Source organism: Cyprinus carpio, chromosome A16, assembly GCF_018340385.1.
Source record: "Cyprinus carpio isolate SPL01 chromosome A16, ASM1834038v1, whole genome shotgun sequence".
Lineage (NCBI taxonomy): Eukaryota > Metazoa > Chordata > Actinopteri > Cypriniformes > Cyprinidae > Cyprinus > Cyprinus carpio.
In genome coordinates, this window is record NC_056587.1 from 4,904,908 (window position 1) to 4,929,511 (window position 24,604).

Sequence of the window (24,604 nt, forward strand, 5' to 3'; positions counted from 1 at the left end):
TAAAAACAGTAATTAATGGGGAATTATATCTGACCTACTGTAGGTAATGACACAGTATAGGGTTATTTAGCAGAATGCTTGTAGTGCTGTAAAGACATTAAAAAAAAAAAACATTTTCAGACTCTCCACTTTTGTTATTGTATTTTTATTTAATTTATATTAGACTCTGTAGTGAAAAAGGATGCCATTCAAAAGGAGCATTAAACCATAGAAACTCATTTTTTAAAGATTAACAACAGGTTGATAGCCAAGAAAAGAGACCAATGCAATTTCAAATGTGTGTGTGTATATATATATATACGGTACATACTGAACTTGTCATGAAGACCTCTGACACACACAGACACTGATGGTGTTTGCAAGATGTCCCGATGATTATTGCTGCCTGCATTGTTGCCATTGCATTGCAACTGGCAAAACGCAGTTGCATTGCTCAGAGCCAGCAGAGGAAACAATGTTTTACAGATTTTTTTTTCTTTGATCATCAAAATGCATTAAAAATCAAATGTTTATACAGTGAATATATTCATATATTTATATTATATAAATAAATAATCCTATAGTATCGGAGGGTATACAAGGTAATACAGAATTGCCACTTATAAAATAGGGTCCTGTCAAATATAAAAAAAAAAATGAAAGGTGAACAAAAAACTGCATAATCGTACAAAGCAATTGTGCCATCGCTACTATGTATCTGTGACTACATATAACAATATAAAAACTCCAAAATAAAGTGGTTATACATTTAAAAATAGACCACTACTTGTAACGTCAATACCATCTTGTTTCCACCAGCTATATACAGCATGACACTAGTGGACGAGGAAATGATAGGATCGGACAGCTAAATGAAGCACATGGCTTTTTCTGTCATTCAATTTGTAAGTCTGTTACACCCAAAAGACTCAATGGTACTGATGTTACACACAGATAGTTAACATCTAGAGTTTTAAATTAGTCTTTCAGCTCATAAAGTGTCCATCCATATGAAAACTAAACCTTGCTATATATCTTTCTTTTCTACTATACAAAAAAATAATTAGTGTGAGTACAGGTTTCTTGAATGGGACGGGTTGGAGTGTGATTGACTGCCGCCGTAGCCAGTCAGCATGCTGGGAGAGTACTGTACTTTCAGAAAACCGCACAGAAGAGCAAGAGAAGCCGGATCCGCACGTGGAGGAGAGGAAAAAGGACATATTCATTTATAAATTTAATCATAAATACATTCTACATTCTTCTTTATCCTACCATTGTTTTCTCACAATATATATTAATACCATTCACTAAGCTCTGTCCTGCTTAGTTACTGTTGCTAACCCAGGCAAGCTTTTCAGAATGCCCCATTGGAATGAACTGGAGACTTCTTTTTTAAGTAAAATGTACTTAAAGTTATTAAAATTAAATGGATATTGTTTCTACTTGAAATATGACAATGCATATTTTTCAGTAAATATTTTTATAAAATATATTATGTCATAATCTACTGTTGAAATGTTTTGGGTCAATACGTTGTTTTTTTTTTTTTAATAATACTTTTATTTTGGAAGGATGCATTAAATTGATCAAAAGTGACAGTAAAGACATATGAAAAATGTATAATGTTATAAAATATTTTTAAGAATCCTCAAAAGATGTATCACGGTTTCCACAAAAAATTAAGTAGTGCCTCTGTTTTCAACATATTCAGCATATTAGAATGATTTCTGAAGGATCATGTGACACTGAAGACTGGAGTAATGGCTGCTAAAAATACAGGACTAAATTACATTTTAAAACATATTAAAATAGAAAGCAGTTACTTAAATGTAATATTTAAACATATTATGGTTTTTACTGTATTATTGGTCAAATAAATGCAGCCTTGGTGAGCATAAGACATTTGTTTAAAAACCATTTAAAATATCTTACTGACCCCAAACCTTTGTACAACAGTTAACATGTTTCACTTAACATCATGTAAACAAACAGGACTCCTATAGAATTATATTTAAAAGAAGGAAAAGCTTGTCTCTTAAAATGGTGGTTGGCGATTGGTCAGTAACATTTTAAGGCGGAGCTTAGCGAATGGTCATTTATTCTGATCTGTGTGTCAGTCTGTTTGAATCTTAACACAATGAATCACGAGAGAGCCACAGATTGCAGTGATGTGACAAAGACAAGGGAACTCACAGAGGGGGGTGGGGACTGCCTGTCACTCAAAGGCAGGTTCTCATAACCAGGGTTGCCATTGGAGGAAACGTTTGGAGTCCTGCATAGAGAAAGAGAGAGGCTCAGAGAGGAACAAGGTGAAGGGGACAATGGAGGGGGAGGGAGCAGACAGCAAGGAGACGGAAGAATAACATGCCACGCCAAAGGGACACAGAGAAGGATGAGAGCCAGGATCCAGGGTGGAAACAGGAAGAGAAAAGGTGGAAGAGAGTTAGAGAGGTGTGACATTTTCACTTTAAGAATTTTTAGATCTTTTTCCTGAAAGAATCTAAGAGAACACAGAAGGATATTTAAAGGAAGTGAATGAAGTGAAGTTCTATGATTATGCACTATATGTATATTTAGGATACAGAATTTGGATTTATTGTAAAAAAACAAACAAAAAAAAAACATGATTTTTAAAGCACAAGGAAATGTGAATGAAGTGTGAAGAAGTGTTCATGTCAGATCTAATTTTATGAAAATAGCAAATATGATCTTTCCAAACAGAATAATTGAAAGAGAGAGAGAAACAGGGGATGTTAAAAAGCAGGGAGAAAGACTGCAATAGAATTGAAAAAAGTGATGTAGTTGGACAGCATGATTTTTGACAGCGGACAGAAATATCGGAAGGGGCGGGACTTTACCTATATTGTGCATCGTCTCTGATTGGAGGATCTATGTCTGTCTTGCAATGATGGACAGACCGATAGACAGACACACAGACAGACAGACCTCTGGACTCATGTCTGTTTTTTTGCTAGACTGTGCTTGACATATAGACCTGTCTGTGCGTCTGTCTGTGTGTGTATGTGTTTGTGTTTGTCTGTCTGTCTGTCTGTCTGTGCGCTCCATCTAACACCTGCCTATCTTCCTGTCTGTGTGTGACTGGAGCTTTATGTGTTTGCCTGCATATGCATGACACTTGTTTCTGTATTTTTATGTTAATAAGCCTATACATGTGTTTTATAATGCAAAAGTCATTCATAATGCAACCTTGATGCATAGCTGCTCAAGCAATGAACTAGAATCTGTGAATTTCTAATACCTAAACTTATATGGATGACTAGAAGTGCCACTTAAAAAGAAATTAATTATCAATTTATGAATTAAAAAATATAAATTGACAAATAAACATACATATTTGATATTGTTTATTTAAAAATGGACACTACCGTTTAAAATAATTTTTGAAAGAAGTCTCTTATGCTCAACAACAAATGCTGAATTTATTGACCAATATTGATCAATTTAAATCCTTGCTGAAAAGAAGTCTTACATTTTTTAAATAAAAAAAAACCTGACACAAAAATCTGAACCATATTGTAGTAACAAATAATAAATTGATAAATAATTTTTAAATGCTTAAATGTATTGTATTATTCGTATTCGATTGTATTATTTTATTGTTACATTTAGCTAACCTGTTTAACTAAATTTTACATTCCTTAATTGTAAAGTTTTCAATATTTAATTTTCAGTTTGAAAATTATTATTATTGTTATTATTATTGAATTAAAAAAAGTTACAAATGTGTGTAAATTTTTTTATTAACATTTTAATTTTCAATTAATAAACTGATATTTGATTCCTACATTTTATTTTTAAGTGCCACTCCTAGTACTCCAGACAAATAGGTAAGGTTCTGCTGTTGATCTCTGTGTGGGTGTTCTGCACAACCTCATGGTGCAAGGTTAGGGTCATTCTGTCTGTCTGTCTGTGTGTCTGTGTATGTGTTACTCACGGTAACGGAGGCGCGCTAGAAAAGGGGGGAGTCCAGCCGGCCCCCTGGTAACTATAGAAGTGGGGCAAGGCCCCTCGCTGGGAGCCCGTGGACGTCTGTCTACGTGCCTGATGAGAAGTGAAGGGGTCCTCGCTTTCGCTGTCGGAGTCCTCATATTCCTCTGAATCGCTATGCCATCCAGTAAGAATTATGCAACAAAGAAAGTGAAAAAACTTAATGAAATAAGTATGCATTTTATGTTATATGCAAAATAAAGGCTGAAAGACATTTATTGAAAAATCTCTCATAACTATATACATGTATACAAATCAAATAATCTCAGTCTAGTAGGTAATCCTTTAATCTGTCTCACTCCTCTTTGCCATTTCAGTAATCTATGCATCTGCCATCTACTGTCTGTGCAAATGGAGTTTGTGCTCTGAACACAGTTTTACTGCAATTAAACACTGCAGCCACCTCTGATGGATTTGCCAACATCAGGCACTCGGAGGGAGTGCACCAAGTCGGGCTGAATTAATACTAAGTGACTGAGCTTTCTGAACTAATGGTTATAGCGACATTAATATCATATCCAGATATAAGGAGTAAAGTGCATTTAAGCACTAATGCCCTTGAGTTGAGATCACATTTCTCTCATCTGTGCATTGCTGATGAGTGCGGTTGTCAGTGTTTACCGTTACCACAGACCCATTTAAGACTAACTATAGTGGAGTTGAGCTGACCCAGCCCACCTCCATTAACATTTGGCTACATTTGTTGTTGAGGATGGTGGAATTATGTAACTTGTTTTGCATTAAAAATCTGAAATGTTCAGCTTCCCAGTGAGCATTTCTTTATTCATGTCACAGATGCATTTGACACATATTAACATGACATTCCTCTGTCTTGGGTATTTTCCTATAATTAAATAAGCATTCAAAGCAATATTCTCCTTCTGCATTCATAAACACAGTGGAGAGCAACAGTCTGAGACATTAAAATTTTGTTATTCAATCTAATCTAATTAAAACCGCAAAAAATGCTTTAGGATATTAAAAAATATAAACAATGAAACGTAATAATCAAAATCAGATATTTTTGAGGGATCTACAAGGGGTTCATGAGCTGATGAAGGTAATAATTATTTAAATCACAAAAAAAATTACATTTAAAACAAACAAATTAATTAATGAATTAAAAATAAACAAAATAAAACACTAAAATATTTTAAATAAAAAATTAAAGAATGAATAATAATATTTAAATCATAAAAATTTTAAATAAAAACAAAATTAACATTCATATTTATTTGTATGTCTGTGTGCGTGCGTAATTTTTCACTTAATTTGTTATAATTCTAATAAAATTTTATAAAAAACAATGCTAAATAGAAGTAGTTTTGAATTTGTAAATTGTAAATGATGTAAATGTAGTTTTCTTTTTTTAAATATTTTCTTTATATTTTATATTTCATTATTTTTTATATAAATAAACATTTACCGTATGATATAACTACATAATATAATAATATTTACTTCAAAAGCAACACTACTTTTTATGTACCTCATCCATCTTAACAAATCAAACTAATTAACAGCAAGAATATAATGCCATTTCTGAAAACAACAGCAGATGGGACATTGGACGGGGTGAAGGGATGAAGTGCATCTAACCTGTGGAAACTCCTCCAGGCTCCAGGTAGGGAGCAAAGAATAGCTGTGAACGCTAAGGCTGAGAGAAACGAGTACAGGGAAAGAAAGAGCAACCCCTCCATCCCATCATAGCACAAGCCTTTCAGAGAGTCCACATAATCCTGAGAGAGTGACATGAAAACAGACAGTAGATTGAGAGAGTTTGCTATAATATTGAAACGTATAACTTATTAAGCTCAACTGCAGAGTATTACTCTCACTTGCAGTCAGGCTGAGGTGGAAAGCAGGTTGCTATGGTTACCTTGTTCAGCCCTCGACAATTGAGAAGTGCTACCAGCTGGTGGAAGTTGCCCTCAGTGGCATTGAGGATCTGCTGTACCTCCCTGAGTGACCTCTAAAAGGGAAAAATAACACAGTAGCTAAGCAGCATGTTGCATCCACTTTACTGTACAGCTGCTATTGATCTTTCTTGTCAGTGGAGGACATATTGTGGTACTGATGGCAATGAAAGCAGTGCTAACATACCTCAGCCTTTGGAAAGCGTGGGAGGGCGTCTCTATCCAGACTGGAAAGGTGAGAGTGGATGCTGGAAAGCGCTCTCTGGGACTGGGTCAGTATCTTATGGCAGGTCAACAAACAGCAATTTGCTGATTTAACTGAGTTTCACAAGCTAAAAACTGTAATTGCATTTTTAACTAAAAGTAATAAATGAGAAATGAATAAAAAAGACATTATATAGAAAACAACAAAAATGACAAAAACACAAAACAAAATGACTAAAACTTTAAATAATATTCAAGTTAAAATATAACATTTTAATTCAAAATATCAATACTGTTTCACACCGCATGCATTTCAACACTGATCTTATTTTTGAAGAAGAAAGTATAGTAAAAATGGCTTTTATGAAACAATATAATAATTCTCAATGGCTCAGTAACAGTTCTATTATTTGTGAATTATTCAATACACTTTCTTTTCTCTATAGAGCAGCAGTTCTATTATGGAGCAGAAAAGCAGTCAGTGTGAAACGGGCCTTTCTTTTCTCTAAATTTCACTGTTCTTATCATTTCCTTTTATAGCATCAAATTCAGTCCTTCATTCATCAGCCCATCCAAAACACTGTCAGTCTTGGTCTTGATTACAAAATCTTGATTATAATGTCATAATCCTCTTTATTCTGTTCATCCCCACCGTGACATAAATGGCATTGCTTTTTAATCTTAATCCGTGCTTTGTGACATCATTATAATTCCCTATATTTGGGGAATTCTGCCTTGTGCCAACATTAACATTCTATTTTTTACTGCTTTAGTAATCTCTATGACATCACCGTCTGCAGCATCATGTAACAAGATTGCGCACCTGTTGAAAAGGGCTGCTCATTTTCCTGTCACAGGTTAGGTAATAATCCAGGATTTCTATTTAGAGAGAAGAGAAAGAGTGAGAAAAATAAGATTGAAGCTGTGGGTAATACTGCGTATGCGTCAGAGATGAAGGCAGATGTGCAGTTAGACTTGTTTCAAAACTTAGTGAGCGGTGTCGCTGCCTACTGCCTACATAGGCAGCTGCCTTTCGAGGGCCGGTTTTGTATTCCACTGTTCTGCTTCTCCATTTTTTTTTCTGTATAAACCCTGATTTGTGCATGACAGTGTTAAAAAGTTAAAGTTTTTATACATTTGTGTTTTTTTTGTTGTTGTTTTTTTCATTCCATTATCCTGCATGTTGCACTTTTTTGGTTTCTAAGATAGCTTTCTAACTGTCAGGGAACTTTATAAGGGGGTATTTGAATATCACAGTTTTTAACTAAAAAACTAAAACTTTATATGTGTTTTGCAGTTGATTTACATGACAATGGTGTTTCAGGGCCTGAAAATGTACATTTTTGAAAATGTTTCTGTTTTAAACTTTAAATTTTTAAGTTTTAAAGTGCACGCTTTTGTAAATGATACCATTATCATCTGCATGTAAATTTGTGAAAACGGTGACATCATGCACATGCTTATTACTGTATGTGTTCAGTCTATAGGTATGTACACAGGTGCATGGTGTTTCTTTACAAAGTGACATCGCCAACTGCTGGCCTGGCACGCATAATTCAGCACTTTTAGTCGTTTTTGCGGATCCATGTGAATGGCGATCGTTTTAACAACGTTGTCATCTGTATCCAAAACCTTTCAAAAACACAATGGAAAAACCATTCCGTTTTTTATCACATTGTTGTCCTGTGAACATACCCTAAGTGACTGATTTGAATATTGGAATTTTTCTTTAATGGAGCTTGACGCAATGCATTCTGGGAAAGCCTCCCCCACAAAGAATGCTGTGATGCTATAGAAGTTGTCTAAAATTAGGTATCTTATCAGGCAGGATAAGGTGCAGTAACATTTACTGTTGTTTGGTTAATTTTAGTGAAATCCAGTCATTTTAATAGCAATCGGGAATTTTGTGAGAGGGTAAATGATTTCTCCACAGACACTTTACAGTGGATTCACTGCTTTGATCAACAGAAAGTTGCTTGGTTTGAAAGTGACTTCTGTGTAAGCAGTGCTTTGTGTAGCGTTACACTACACTTTGCTAATGTGACTGCACTTAATTGACCTGCCTTTCTGTACAGCCTTCAAATTGGGAGTGTAACTGATGCCCTACAGTTCTGCCTATGTAGGCAGCTCAATAGGTTTTGAAACAGAGCAATTGCGTATGAAAAAGCTTTACAGCACCTGTGCTTGTCCTAGAGTTGAAGTGAGTGGAGTTAAGCACAAAAGTGTTCGGGTCAAAGCAAAAATCACTCAGGGCCTGAGAGAGAAAAAGAGAAAGAGAGAGCGAAAAAGAGAGCAAGACAGGGAATTGAGCAAAAGCAAATACAGAAGAGAGATGTTAACAGTGTGGCACAGTGACCAAGTGACATACTTCCCTCAGTCTCTCCATCCCACAGCTCTGACTGCTATTGATCTACAGTATTCACTGACACGCATGCAAGCTGCACCTATTATCTCAGTTTTTTCTATCTCATCGCTCAGCCAGTTTTCCACTTTTACTCTTGTCCACTCTGCAGCTACCTCTTTAACACACACTTATTACTGTCCCTTAAGGAATGTGGGTGATTAATCAAACTGAATAGGACTCAATATTACAGAGAGCTTCACAAGAGGACTAAAGAGGGTCAGGAGAAAGAGAGAGAGCGACAAAAGAGGACAGAAAACGTGGAGTGTGTGTGTGTGTGTGTGTGTGTGTGTGTGTGTGTGTGTGTGTGTGTGTGTGTGTGTGTGTGTGTGTGTGTGTGTGTGTGTGTGTGTGTGTTATAAAAAGGGAGCACTAGGCAATTGTTCCTGCTGGATGGATTTGGACAATGAAACTCTTGTTTTGAAGGCCAGCAACTGCCATCTCTTCCTGTCACTTTCTTGTTCTTTCTTTCTTTCTTTCTTTCTTTCTTTCTTTCTTTCTTTCTTTCTTTCTTTCTTTCTTTCTTTTTCTTTTTCACATCATCGTCAGTGCCATTAATAATTTGGTTTAGGTTTACATTGGTGACGCATCGCATTTATCCTTCACATATACACTAATATTCAAAAGTTTGGACTTGGTCTTTTTATTTTTATTTTTTATGCACACCAAGGCTGCATTTATTTGATAACACATACAAGTAATTTTATTAAATATTATTACAATTTAAATTAACTCTATTTTAATAGATGAATTTTCAGCAGCCATTACTCCAGTCTTGAGAAATAATTTTAATTCTTCAGAAATCAATCTAATATGCTTATTTGGTGCTCAAGTAACATTTCATATAATCAAGTCTTAATATTTTTGTGGCACTTTTGATCATTTAAATGCATCTCTGCTGAATAAAATAATACATTTATTTTTAAAAATCCTAGGGACTCGTTTAAACAGTAGTGTATTTACATTTGTAATTTTACACTTTTATACATATTTTTTTTCTTTCCTGTTGAAGTCCATTATTGCTGTATTCATCTCTAAAACACTCAGCATTACTCTCTCATTCTTCTTTTTTTTCTGTTGCTTTTAAGACCTCTTATGTTCATCTTCAAAGCAGCATCCATTTTTCTCTTTTTTACAAAGAAACACACATGCACTCAGAAACACACACACATTGAATCTTTAATCTCTGCCCTATTTTCCTGCTTTTTTGGGATTGTGCCATGACTGCTGAGTTCCCAGAGTGGAAAACCTTTTTCATTATAATGCGCACAAACACACTCTATCCCTCTCTCCCTCTTTCATAGGCACACAATAAGTGACTTCATCTTGGCTGGTGTGACCTTTTGAAACTTAAAAAGTCACATTCACAAAGTTTTGGCTGGATTTTTCAGTGAACACAAATGTCTCTGCAAAGCGCGCTGACACTCTCACACACACTCATTCGCACACAGATGGCGGTGTTCTGTGCTGGATGTCCGCTTGCGGAGAGCTGTTGTTTTTCTGTCAGGCTAGACGTTGCCTGAATACTCACCACCACTGTGGCAGTCTCCAAGCCGAGAGAGCCCCAACTCAGAAACAGAGCCAACCAGGCCAGCACTGTCATCCTGCAAATGAGTGCACACACATACACACACACATTTTCACCATCTGCCTCTCTGTGCCAGAGTGGGTGTCAGTAAGCAAAAATAAAACCCATTTTCTGCAAGCATTTTCTATCTTTGGGATATCAGATACATGATATACATAACAATCACACTACTATGAACATTTATGTTAGTTTAACATTATGCATGAATGCTGTGTGCATGTCAAAACTACTAAACACCTACTTACATAAAGCAGGTCAGCAATGATTGTTACTCACAGAATAAGTAGCCAGCGGGCTTGTTTGGCTAAACCCAGAAGAATAAAAAAGCACACTACCAGATCCAGTAAAAGCAGCAGCACATACGACAGCCACCTAAACAACAGTAACAGACAAGAAATCTTCAATACAGTGAAAATTCAAAACAGGCAGATAAATTGAGATATTTTTTCCTTCTCATTCCATCATTTATTCATATTATAATTTGCATAATGAAAGGAATGTGTTGCCACATTAAAGGGGTGGTTCACTGGTTTTTTCTAGGCTTGATTGTGTTTATGGGGTGCAGTCTAACATGTGTTAAAGGGGTCATCAGATGCCCATTTTTCACAAGTTGATATGATTCTTTAGGGTCTCAATGAAAAGTCTATAGCATACTTTGGTGTCTGTAACACCCTTTTTACCCTGTCAAAATTGGCTCTGTTTTCAGCAAGCTGTTTTTTAGTCCATGTCGCTTTAAATGCTAATGAGCTCTGCTGACCCTGTCCCTTCTCTTCTGTGGGGTGACGAGCAGACTGTAAACTAGCTCATTATTAGGAAAGGCGATTTGCAATGATTCATTAAAAAACCCTTATACTCACTTCTTCTGTAGATGAAGCTGGATCACGAATGATTTACGCGAACATAGACACAATTAGGCAGATCGGGATCAGCGCATTCCCTTCAAAAACGAAAGTAACGTTAATCCTCTGTGTCTTCAGTGGCTCAGATGTCGGGAGTAAATGACGACTGCTATGTTCATTATTACATCCAGCAACAAAACACCTCGATCAATTAATCGTAGACATTCTTGTCTTCCCCTGCACCGGAGTCGACACAATGCCGGACAGGTCACAGCTCACTCAGGGCGGGTCTAAGGTAAGACGGCCTTGTCAATCAACCATCGTGGGAGGGGCCTGTGCAGAACTACGTCATTCTGACAGGAATCTGATTTGAGAAAGGGGATTTTAAAATAGATGGTTTTATCCTGATTAAAACTTTAATACAGTATGGCAACTGCATGCGCGTCCATGTTAAACGCTTCTCATAGCTATGTGAAAATAAGTGTATAATTGGAACAGAGAGCGAGAGTGGCAGAGCGGGGGACACAAGGAACAGTATTAAGAACCGCTGCTTTAGAACATTGATTTTGAAACTTGTGAATCCATTAGAATCGTTAGAAGACAGAATCGCGATTCATATATGAATAGATTTTTATATGCACCTCTAGTTTTCTCTTCCTCTTCTCCAAAGCAGCGCAGCATGGCCTCGCCCCCTTTGCTGCCTTTTCTCGAGGGCCGGGTTTATCTGGGTTTGTTATGTCACGAACCTGGGAAGTAACTTGTTATAGTCCCTACCAGCCGTTTTTGTAGGCATTAAACTGACAGAATTTTAAAAGATCTTTAAAATATCTTTGTTTGCATTGAACTTTTAGCTTTGTAACTTTGCAAATATTGTTTATGCTCAAACAGCAACATTACACACTAACGTTTAAAAAATGAAATCGCAATCAACCACCCCTTTAAGTTGTTTTTTCACTCTCAGAAAAACATGTTCAAAAATTGTACCATTAAGGGTACAACAACTTGTCATTGTGGCAGTACCCTCAAAGGGACACCTTTGTACCTTCTTTACCCCTAAAGGGTTCATAATAGTACCATAAGAGTACATATTACTACATTAAGGGTGCATATTAGTACTCCAAGGTACTAATATTCAACCTTTAGGGGTAAAAAAGGTAAAACGGTATCCCTTTGAAGGTACTGCCCCAGTGACCTGCTGTTGTACCCCTAAAGACACATTTTTGCACATTTATTTTCTGCAAGTGTATAATTTACACTAAAGTGAGTTCCCACAAAAATATTAAACAGCACAACAGTTTTCAACTGGTAATAATAAGAAATGTTGCTTGAGCCAATGTGGCAGCTGAAAATTCATCTTTGCCATTATAGGAATAAATAACATTTTAAATGAAAAAATGAAAAACTTTTTAAATAGTAATAATATTTAAAAAAAATAAGTTTATGATACAGTTTTTACTGTATTTTTGATCACATAAATGCAGCTTTGGTGAGCATAAGTGCATAATACTTATTTTATCAACTAAATATCAACATTTATAAACACTGAACACACAAATCTGGATATTTTTTTCCTTAACTGTTTTGGTACTCATGTCTTTGATGTCTCCTCACCTGTAGTCTTCATTCACCATGAGTGTGTTTGCAGCCCAGCCAGGGGAGAAAGGTGCAGAAATGCTGTTAGCGGATGGACTGAGAGTAGGGGCTACAGAAGGAGGCGCTGGGGTGAGCGCTCCCACTATGCTTTCACTTCCATTCGCCCTGTAAAATCCATCCGCAGTGGGGATCAGACCTCTTCCCAGTGTCAGATTGGAGAGGAGAGACACGACCCGCTCTGACAGACGCCTGCAGGAGCGTGTGGGCACGAGTGCCGGCTTATGTCCGCCGAACACTTCCTCCATGGAGGTCAAGGGCCCTGAGACAGACTGCTGCAGCCCAGCCACGGTGTCTGAAATCTGGGTTTGTGAAAGGAGAAGATCATGCTGGAAAACTTTGCTTTGAATGGCATGAACCCAATGCATTTGTATCCCGATCTGACATATGAACAGATTAGCATGGAAAACAAAAGAAAAGAGTAGTGGAAAAGATATGTGGGAGATAAAAAAGGTCAATGGAATTGAATGGAAAAAGCTGGAATGAATGGAAAGGGTCTTAAGAGTACAGTAGAAATAAAGTAGGTCATTAATCAGATTGGCATGCGTTCATTGATTGACCATATGAGCAACCAGCTAAATCAATACCCAGAGAGGATTTTATCTCACTCGTTCACACACAAATGCATTCAAACACTCTCTCGCTCTCAGACACACATCTGAATTTGCTCCATACCCGATCGCTTACTTGAAATCACAGTGTAATAAAACCATTTAGTGTGTTTTCTGAACATCCTGTATTTCTTTTTGTCCCCTGGTGCTTAAGGAGATTGATGGAATAAGCTTTTGTGTATGTATGAGCGTGTGTGTGTGTGTGCATTTGAGTTCTCACCAGAAGATCGATGGAAGCCAGTGTGTAATTGGCAGTGAGGAAGGATGAGGTCAACTGATACATCCCATCGTTAGCCTCACTGTTGCCGTAGAAACCGATGCCTATGGCAACACTACAAAAAGCAGAAATATGAAAAGGAAATAAGGAGAGATGACAAAGAAAAAGAAAGTGAGAGGGAGGAAAGAGAACATAAATAGAGAATGAAAAAGGGAGAGAGGAAAACAAAATGAGTCATATTTCAGCTGGTTAATCTACATTTAAATTTTATTCATTAAAGTTTGGGGATTAGTAAGTTTTTTTAATGCTTTTGAAATAAGTCCCTTATGCTCAACATGGCTGCATTTATTTAATCAAAAATATAGTAAAAACGATTGAGAAATAATATTAAATAATAAAAAAAATGTTTTCTATTTTAATATATTTTAAAATATAATTTATTCATGTGATGGCAAAGCTGAATTTGTCAGCAGTCATTACTCCAGTCTTCAGTGTCACATGATTCTACAGAAATCATTCTAATATGCTGATTTGCAGCTCAAGAACCATTTCTAATTATAAACAATGTTTAAAAAAGTTTTAGGAAACATTTTGTTCAGGATTCTTTGTTTTTTAAAAAAAATCAAAAGAACAGAATTTACTTAATCCTCTGTAATAATATTTAAATCTCTTTACTGTCACATTTGATCAATTTAATGAATCCTTGCTGAATAAATGTATACATTTCTTTAAAAAATAATCTTGGAATCCAAATTATCAACACTGAAAATCCACTCATTTACATGTCTATTTCACATTCAAATATTCAGATTAATGCTTGTCCAATCCTTTCCAACCTGCCAAAAAATGGCAAATCTCAATCTCTTACTGTTTGACCCAGATTAGGCCAAAGAAAGCAGAAATGTGTGTTTACGTGTTTCACACAGAAATTATAGTCGCAAGCAGCAAATGTGTGCACATGCCTATATGCAGTCATCTGTAAATCAGTGTCTAGCTTTTGAATGCTTCAGAAAAAGAGGTCAACGTGGATGGGAAGGGGGTGATGTCATGGGGGCGGGCCTGCAGGGGGAACACGTGCTGCATTAGAATGATTGCATCATGCACTGAGCAAACCAAACCTGTTCTCATAAAAACAATGCTAATTTTCACAAACAATTTATGTGTGACATCAAGGACATTAATACATCGTGCTGATGGTTCAGATCAATGAGGCATGAAAAAGCATTGGGTTTCATATTCATAGCCCTGAATATATTAAAATGGGTTGGTGTTCTGCCAATATATGTGCACTGAGAGAACATAATTGAAGGAAACCATCCCTTGCAAATGTGCAAATGAAACAGAGCTTTATTTAGAACAAAGCGTGATATCTTTATAATGCTAGTCTAGAAGTGGGAAAAAGCTACTGTTTAGCTTAGACACAAATGGGCGGTAGGTTTAAGGTTGTTGCTAATAAGAGAAACCCTGAACAGTTTTCTGATTCTGCACTCATATGTGTGAAAGCACAACATGGTGTGAGTTAAATGCAGTTAGGAACATTTTTCTTTTTCTCTCAACAGTACTTTCCCACAGGAACTAAATGGATGATGTCAGGTGATAAATGTCATTTGCTCTCTAAATGATGCAAATTGCTTGATCACTGAAGAAGTCATAAACAAGACACGGATGATGACGTCATCAAAGTTCAGAGGTTGCACATAAAAATATAACAAAACACATAAAAATGATGGAGAATTATTTTATATTAAGGACAATTACTTTCAATGGATTTTCTAAAAGGACTCTGTGGTTCTAAAGCGAGCAGCTATTCTTGATCGCTTCCAATATGTGGTCAAACTAAACTTTGGGAAATTATTATACATTTCTTTGTTTTTAAATATATTTCATAATATATTTTCTCTACTTCATAATAGTCTCTACTGTATTTTGAATTAAGAACATCTGCTCAAAAGATAGTAATCACTGACATCTGAAAATTACTGTCATTAAGAGGCATTACCAACACAAGGTGACGGCTGTGACTGATACCCATGTGACACAGCAGATGCCCCGCCCCTTTCTGCCACTGTATCCATGGCCACCGCTGGCATCATCATCTTCCTCTTCTTCCTCTGCATCCCGGCCCCCCTCACCGCGACGGCAGCAGCAGTAGTGGATGAGGAAGGAGAGAACCACAAGTAACGAGAGGACGAGAGCAATGGCAGAGAAGCTGGAGAGGACCAGGAGAGTCTGTGGAAAGAGAAGATAGAACATGAGCAAGAAGAAAAGACATCCAAGCACTCAAGGCTTCATTTTTATTACATATAAATTTTACGGAATATTAGTCAGCCTAGAACATACGTAACATCAGTTTTTAGATGATGTCATTGGTCTAAAAAATTGTCAATCGATTTGAAATCAAGTACTGACTCTGATCATCATTAAACTTTTTAAAAATGAATAACTTTTTTAATTTTAGTAGGATTGAAAGATTTTTTAAAGCTGTAAATAAAACAAAGATTATTGGAGTGTGTTTTATAAGAAAACACTATTTCAGTCTCTCTACTTCAAAATTTCATGTTTAATTCAGTGTGTTACTTGCCTTTTCTTTTGTAATTATTTGTCAAATTTAACAGCAACCCAAAAAGAAATGCAATGACAGCCCTAGGAAACTGAATACATGCAAATTGCATTTGCATATGGGAATTTATGAGTTACTGTATTATTTCAAAGAATATCATACAACAATATTTTTTTCATTGTAAAAATGAGCACAGAATTGACATACTGCATAGCTGCAAACCATTCAAGCACATGCATGTATTGTGTAGAAAGCAGTGTGACATAAAATGCAGGATGTCTCTTTAATCTGATTGGCTAATGAATGCTCCACTCAAAGAGAGAGAAAGAGGAGGTGTACTTAAAGGTTTCTGTTGGATTCAAACACATAATGTGCATTCAGGTTTCATATACTGTACATCTTCAATCAGATCCCAATCCATCTTCCTCAGTTTCTCTCCCTATCACTCTCTTATTATCTTTTCCCCATGGTTTCTCTCTATGCTTTCTCTTCTGCTCACTCATCCCTCACTGTTTTCCCCCTTTCTTTCTTTTTATCCACACCACTGGATCTCTATTAATAATCTGTGACCTACTTAAATACATTCACTGCTTTTCCCTCTGATTCTCTCTCTTGTTTTTCATCTCTTGCTCCCTCTCCTCTTCGTTGATTTCCCTTCTCTTCCCAATTCCCACTAATATCCATGAGGATTTCACTCTCTCGTTTCTCCTCTCTTCCATCTCTCTAGCTCTCTCACAGTCTGTTATTTAGCACATCTTTCTCTTATCATCTGTGTCTTATCCTGTAAATCCATTCAGGCATCCAGCATAATCTGGCTTTGTCTCTTCCAACTTTATCAATTTGAGGTGAAGCTATTTCTTTTTCTAAGAGTAACGTCACAACGGCTGTTTAATTTCTTTGCTAGCATCATCAAATGGAATTGAACATTTGATAGTATAGTATGTATTATACAGTAGTATATCTGTCTGGCAAGTAACTGGCTAACTGGCTTAATAATGTTACCTACATAACCATTATACAAGCATTATACAAGCAAATTTGATGACCATAACTAATGTTATAGTATATAAAATATAATTACATATTTATTAATATTTTATATATTTAATGCTTTCTGAACAAAAATGGAAATTTACCCTTATTTAATTCACAGTCACTGCATCATAGTTCCTGTCCTAATGTGCTGGACATTTAAAGTCATATCTTTTATCAATATCTTACTGATGTGGAAACACACTTATGTAAGTAAATGTATCTGTCATAATGGAGTTATCATTTTTACATCAGTCCATTGTGCTTTAAGTCTCTGATACTGCAAGTCAATCAGAAAGGTTTTTTAATGTGAATGTGAGATACAAACTTAATTTTGAGTCAATACATCTTTAAACTTCAGATAGAAAAGTGCTTTTAATGGTTTTGACTATAAAACTCCAGTTTAGTCTAAGAGTCTGTGTTACAGCATAAGAGTGCTGTGAATTAGAGTATATTGTGCAAGTCAACGAAAAATATTTCTGACAGCAAGAAAAAAAGTCATTTCTGACTGTTCATACACTATATTGCATATATGTGATATAATTTAGACAAAACGAGAGGGTGCGCACAAAGGAGAGAAAATAGAGAGAGTCGCTCCAAATGATGAGTGCACCCACCCCCAGCTGTCAGGTGTAAAAATTGTTTCTGAGGGTGAGAAACAAGGAGAGGGCTGGAGAGAAGTGAGCGAGAATGAGAGAGAGGGTTACCTGCTGGTACTCCCAGCTGTCTGGAGTGAACACACTGTTTCGGGTCTGCAGGGTCAAGTCCAGGCGAGGAATGGCATGGCATAACCGTACCCATAGCGATGGGGTGTAGTTGGGGACCGTTGCTATGGCTGCCATGACTGCTGTGAACCACCTCTATCTGAAATGATTGAAACATGTAATTATAAAAAGAAAACACCAAGATTGGATACTCAAGAAGATACCCAAAGTACTTGTTATTTAATTTCATTCGAAAGGCATATTATTCATCTATTTTTACTTTAATACAAACATGTATATTATAATAACATGTATTTCATAATTTAAATATACAATCACATCAGATATAAAAAAGCATTTTAGAAACGAATGCAACATCACGGTTGTTTGAACCAATTTGCATTAAGCTGTGTCATCAGCAAGTTGTTTCCCATCCATTATGCTTTTGGTCAGCACAGTTTGGGGAAAGCAATTGTGCTCGATTTCACGGCCGCCTCAGTGTTGCGAAAGTTTTTTGACATACGTCAGCATGACAATAGAGCAAAGTGGGCTGCCCTTGGACACATTTCTAACCGGTGCCCAATTTTGACTCCCACCAGATTATTACCCACCTAGTCTTGGTAGGTTTAGGAGTAGGTGTGGGGGAGGGGTTAGGATTAGGGGTGTTGTTAGGATTAGGCAATCAGGTAGCTACTTAATTTGGCAGGGGGTCGAGATTTGGCACAACACCTGCATGTGAAAGTGAAACTACTTTGTTTGGCCTTCCAAAAGAGGACGATATCCGCTTTGTCATGCCTAGAGCTGATCAGTGCTGGTCGCTGAGGAAATACATCAACTTTGCACTGTGGATTGGAGAATGGGCTTTCACTGTGGACGAAGCGGAGTCCACCCCGGGGTCACCACATGTGGTTTCCGCAAGCACCACGTCCGCCAGCCGCGCCGCTCTCAAGACCACCGGCTGCCGCTCAGTCTAGGCCGCAGTGTGTGACGCTGTGTGACGTATTTTATGGAGGACTGTTTCCTGAACCTGCAGAGTAGCTTACAATGGGTCTGTGCTGTGTAATGTGGGGCAATTACAACTTTGCAAGGACAGTCTGGCACTTCTGACTCACAGCCTGTAAGTACATTTTTTGTATTTAAAGAATTTGCAACTGGTGATTCAAACGCAAGTTTTAATAATTAATAACTTTAACGCATTATTTTTTCCATAACTACATAAATAAAATAGTGCATTAAAATGACAGCCCTTCATTTATATATATTTCAATATTTATTGTGTGAAACTGATTTACATTCTATTAAATGTTGATTTTTTGAATGAAATCAAATATTTTCATGTGGAAAAAGAAAGGAAAAATAATTTTACCCCACCAAAAACAAACAAGAGCAAGAAGGAGGAGAATATAGCAGAAAATGGGGGGGGGGGGGGGGGGTGATGCAGAAATAACAGGACAGACAAGGAATGGGTTTAAAGTAGGTTAAGTAGAGACACACACAAACATTTTCATTACCAGGACTGAGGTCCACTGGGAAAACAACATGGATTAAGTGATTAGATCATCAATGTTAACAGAAGAGGTTTCTAAGATAGCCACACACTGAGCAACCATTGAGAACTCAATACATTTAACCTTCTAATATCATCATTGTTTAATGACACATACTTCACTAAATAATTATGACCTCATCTTTCTGAAATCATCATGTCCTCAGGATGGGACACGTTATGACATCATCAGGCTATACATTTGATTTTAACTATGAGCTCATAATCCTACATCATGAACACATCTGCACATTCCTTATATTCTTTATATACAAATTTCAGTAATAACTCATCAACTTATTAGGGTTTATGCTTTTTGACATCACTATGACAAAGAGCAGCCTTTACATTGTAATTTATGGACTGACTGCAAGCTATAATAAAAAAAAAAAAAAAATCTGACTTAATTTATTTCTTTATTTGAGAATATAATTCACTGGTAACAGATAACAGACACAGTTAAATTATTTGTGTAATTTCTGCACCTCTATTTACATAAAACAGACAAAACATGTAAAAATAATTATTGTTTCAAATCAGGTCCACCAAAAACCACTCCCTGTCCTGCACTGGCACTGGCGTAAGGCACTGGCTCAAGTTTCATTTCTAAGATCTGGATATGTCATCTGACCACTTAATCCAAAACAGTTCACACCTCACATCACTAAATTAACACGGACCTGCAGGCTCCATCACAAATAACCCTTATAATAGTGTCTGATGTGTTTGTTCATAATGGTGTCTGAAGGATATTCATTTACTGTCAGAGAACATAACCAGCATGCAGTGGGTCAGGACAATAATCTGGTGAATTGTGGTATAGCTGGTGCAGTATTATCAAACTAATTCTCATCTTTTCAAATGCAAATGGGAATAAAAGCCAGATTAATGTTAAACGGTGTTATGGAACAGTTAAACATGCAGACCATGACTCAGACTGGAACACTACAGCTCATCTGAACATGATGCATTCTGTCAGCTTGTTATAAGGATGGTTCGTATTGCATAACGGAAAGGCAATAATGTGAGTTTGGAAATAAAGCAAGGAAGAAAAATGCCGTGCAGGACAATAGAGGGACAAAACATTTTCCTTGTTTTCTGTTCTGGACTGAATAATTCTTAGCATCATCTATCCAATTCCTTAGCTTCACTATAATTATCCGCAACAGAAGTATGCAAAATAAAAACAAAAAATGGTTTCCAGGATGACTAATGATGTCATCAAGAGGGATGCCATCCAAAATAAGCTATTTAAGCTCACTGAAAACTCATTAGATTTTTTTTTAGAATTGCCACTTTATGATACTATGAGAAAACATTCATTTGTGGCTCAGCACATTTAATGAGCAATAAACTATAAAAAAATAAAATAAAATAAAATTCACATAGTGACATGAGTATGATAATAATACATTATTATGTGTATCCTAAAATGGTATTACATTTCCTTGTAATATATATATATATATTTTTTTTTACAAAAAAAATGTAATAACATCTGAAGTAGGGTTTCCAAATTCAGAATATATGGACTTTCCTGCATATTATAGTGTTGTTAATTTGCCAGCTTGATATAATAAGGAGAATGAACTGATCATTGGTCATTAGTATGGAAGGATATTCCGGACTATTTTCAAAAGGAATTGCAAATTGTAATTTCAATTGCATTTTCCATATGTTGATGCATATATTGTGATATAATCCAAACGCAATTGCAAATTTTGTGAATGCACAGAGACTGCCAAATTTCAACTGGAAAAGCAAAGTCCATTTGCAACTGTATTTCCCATGTATTATGAGTTATAAGCCCATGGAACCCAATTGGAAATGCAATTCCTTTAGCATTTGAATTTCTGATGCCTTACACGGAAAGCTGTCAATCAGTGTCAGGGGTGGGACTATACTAATGGGCTTGTTCATATTGAAAGGTGACATCACTCAATGACTATTGTGCCGAATGCTATAACAATGGAGTTAGCTGGTAGAGGCTCAAGATCACCTGTCTCAAGATCTCTTGCTGTTTCATGCACTTGAGCAAACAGACAGTGCAACCCGCCTTTCCTTCTAGTCTTATTAGCCTGCATAATAACGTTTTTGTCTTCTGTGTAAAACTAACTTTCCTGGGTATATGTTTTTGTACTAAAAATAAGTTTCGGTTCCATAAAGTTGGTGCTGATAACAGCTTACCATTATTTACCTTGGGGTCTTTGCTATATTCCAATATCATTATGCCTCAATTAGCGAGTTATAGATTAAGAGTTGTAATAATTTATGTTGCTAAAATAACGCTCTGTTCCACAAATACATTGCCTCGTGGTTTATTTAGCTACTTTTCAGTACACCACATTAAGTATGCCACTTAGTACTGTAAGACTTTGAATGTTAAAGTGCAAATTAACACCTGACCACACTCGTGAGTTTGCTACTGTTACAATTAAAAATCTTAAAATGGTAAAAACATGCCAGCCAGACAGTAAGCAACACAGCTACAACAAATCAAATTGATAAGGGTGTGTTAGATGTGTGCGAATAGAATTGACAATGATCAGTTGTTTTAGCTGCACTGAGGGGCCCCCATGTTAAATTCTGCTTAGGGCCCCATAAAGGCGTGGGCTGGCCCTGACACAATGCAAGATTTGCAATTGCGTTTGGATTATGTCACAATTTTTGCGCCCACATATGGAAAACACAATTGACAATAACATTTTCAATTCCTTTTGAAAATAGTCCAGAATGTCCTTCCACACACACTAGGACTGAACTGTGCTAAAAATAAATAAATAAACAGTAAATTACTACAATACATAAAAACATTATTCTCTAATTATAATTATAATAACCTCCACGAATATTCAAAGCCTAAAATGCCTTTTGAAAGTAATAAATCCAGTGCATAGTCCAATAACAGATCAGTGTTGAGTGTATGAAATAGTCATACAGCATTAACAATTAGAAGGGATATTGTAAATTATAAAACTCTGCTGAAATAAACTGACTGCTCTCAAACAACTGACTAAACCTTTATACACATCTGAGAATTACAGAATTACATAAAATATGTAGACATACATCAAAATGTCAGTATCATAATCACACCATTGACAGAGCCATGCTGCTGTAATTCAGAGCAGATAGAGGGTCCAAAAGAAGTTCATAAAAGTTACTGGGGGGAACTATTTGTATTTGTGTAGTTGTGTTTAGTGTCAATGTCTAAAACGAAATCATTATGAAGGTATTTATAAATACAATCACCCACACAACAGGACTGCTACTAATCTAATCGATGAAAGAATGACTAGAAACGAAATAGGACAGAATTGATTGCTGATTGCACTTGTGAGCTGACCCGTCGCGAGACCAATCGATCTCATTCTCTTGGCTGACTTGCATACTTGTTTAATGGCAATGATATCCAGCCATACTCACAGCGCTTTGTCTCGGCGTTTGGATACATACGAGGATCTTTTGTTTGAATGGTCTCGTATAATGAACTGTCAAACGTTTAGTACACAGACCAACTGACACGGCAAATGAGCCGCACAGAAGGCTATAAAATGTTATATGGCACATTTAAAAACGGTTGCCCACCTTTATTTGCAGCAGCCTAATGTGGGTGCTTCCACGTCTCTCACGCGCGTGTGAATTTGTTTGCGATTAGATGCGTTTATTGAGACCGCTGACCGTTAAAACGGGTTGCATCCTGTGGTGAAATCTGTTGTATTGGGCTTCAAGACAGAACTACAGTATTTTCAGTTCCAGAGTATGCGCCCGGTCTTTGTGCTCGCTGATGGATGATGGGAAACAGGTCTTCAGAGAGAGGCGAGGATCCCTGAGGGATGTTTTAAGAGAGGAACGACTCCTTAAAATCCCGACGCCTATCAGACAGTTTCACTCTTGATTTAAAATCCGCCGAGAACTTGATTCATCTTCCACAGTCGCGCGAAAGGACGCTAAAGAGTCTTTGAAACGAAAAACTTCCGAAATTAATTGTTCTCAGTCAGAATTCGCCTGAAAAATCCACAACTATGTCGTCGATGTCGTTTCCACACAAAATAAATGTTCAATCTGAAGAAATAGCAAATCCATAACATCCAGGGCAAATGCAATCCTTCCAGTGCAGTGTGTTTGTTTAAAATACTAACAACTGGTGCTAATAAAAAACAATATATTTTGTGGGGATAGAAATTGGCACATTTATTTTAATTGTCCCGTTTTCAAACACATTACAGTCTAATTTAAGTAAGTGAATGGCAGATTTAAATTGGTGTGGTCCTGAGGGTCCCAATGATCAGGACTGAACTCTCTCTCTCTCTCTCTCTCTGTGTGTGTGTGTGTGTGTGTGTGTGTGTGTGGGTGGGTGTTTGTGTGCAAGAGACAAAAAGGGATGGGGGGGATTTACACATGTAGCCTACTGTATTTAGACAGCGTGCATGACAACACATAATGACAGATTGAAAGAAGGTGATTAATTGTGAGAAAACATACAGGAAGCTCTTTCCTCAAATTAATGAGTTAAAATAAAAGACAATAATGACAGGTCACAAGGTTTTTCAAATGCAATCCATGCAGTTTGGCGTAGGGAATTCCCATAAATGCTTATTATGATTATTTATTGCACTCTTTACCCACAAATGAAGTAGGTGATGGGCGGTGAAAGAAAGGGTTGAAGTGATGCAAGAGCCTCGGAGGCCCAGGAGGTTTAACTGAGATAGGGGGATTAAAAAAAATATGCAATGAAAACAACAGAACGAGGGAGGGATGGAGAGATGGGTATTTGTGTGCAAAGGGAGTATGGGGTGGGGGGATATGAATGCATGAGAGAGGGAGGGTGGTGTTGGTTTTTCTGTGTCACTGAAAGAGAAAGCGAGTGAGGATGGGGGAGGGGTGCTAGATGGAGATGCACAGGAGGGAGAGATGGAGCGAATGAGACTGCACAAGCATTCGTATAGTGTGCATGTATCCAGGAGGAAAGAGAAAATGATTTTATGTATGCAAGAATTCCTTGCTCACATCTCAGAGCTGCTACTGTAACACACACACACACATGCATGAAAAAAAAATCATAAAATGAGTCATTTAGTTTGATTTAATTGCATTGGTCTTTAGACATTCCAGTGGCTAAATGTACAGCTGTTCAGAGTTGTTTGTTAGATGTTGAATAATTGAGAGCCTGTGCTATAAAAACAGCTGAAATACATGGTAAATTATTTATTTATATGTAGACCACTTTCAATAAAAAATTACATCCTCACATCCAATTCAATAAGCTATCCAAAAATACTGCCTTGCACTGAGTCACTTAGCAACATCTTACAATGAATGACTGAACAGGAAGTGAAGAAATTACCT

General features: G+C 36.7%; 1 protein-coding gene across 2 annotated transcripts; it reads right to left on the bottom strand.

Moving 5' to 3' along the window:
- Positions 1 to 129: 129 nt before the first annotated feature.
- On the bottom strand, positions 130 to 23,571 carry LOC109050132 (protein tweety homolog 1-like). 2 transcript variants are annotated; one of them, XM_042772149.1, is made up of 15 exons: positions 22,844 to 23,571; positions 17,713 to 17,869; positions 15,413 to 15,642; positions 13,417 to 13,528; positions 12,547 to 12,887; positions 10,373 to 10,468; positions 10,040 to 10,112; positions 8,286 to 8,361; positions 6,931 to 6,986; positions 6,091 to 6,183; positions 5,867 to 5,959; positions 5,587 to 5,726; positions 3,935 to 4,102; positions 2,173 to 2,251; positions 130 to 1,126 (listed from the first exon to the last, which is right to left on the bottom strand). In XM_042772149.1, exons 2-15 carry the CDS (start codon positions 17,845 to 17,847, stop codon positions 1,043 to 1,045), a joined length of 1,776 nt encoding a protein of 591 aa, XP_042628083.1. In that variant the 5' UTR covers positions 17,848 to 17,869; positions 22,844 to 23,571; the 3' UTR covers positions 130 to 1,042. The 2 variants fall into 2 exon arrangements, with proteins under 2 accessions (XP_042628083.1, XP_042628084.1); XM_042772150.1 differs by having other exon boundaries at positions 4,042 to 4,102; positions 22,844 to 23,569.
- Positions 23,572 to 24,604: the final 1,033 nt, after the last annotated feature.

Excerpts from the sequence above, each read along its gene's own strand:
- LOC109050132 (XM_042772149.1), bottom strand. The coding sequence starts at position 17,847 with ATGGCAGCCATAGCAACGGTCCCCAACTACACCCCATCGCTATGGGTA. Across the intron at positions 13,529-15,412 it reads ACAGCCGTCACCTTGTGTTG|TGTTGCCATAGGCATCGGTT; the intron begins GTAATGCCTCTT and ends TGCTTTTTGTAG. Across the intron at positions 5,960-6,090 it reads CACGCTTTCCAAAGGCTGAG|AGGTCACTCAGGGAGGTACA; the intron begins GTATGTTAGCAC and ends TTTCCCTTTTAG.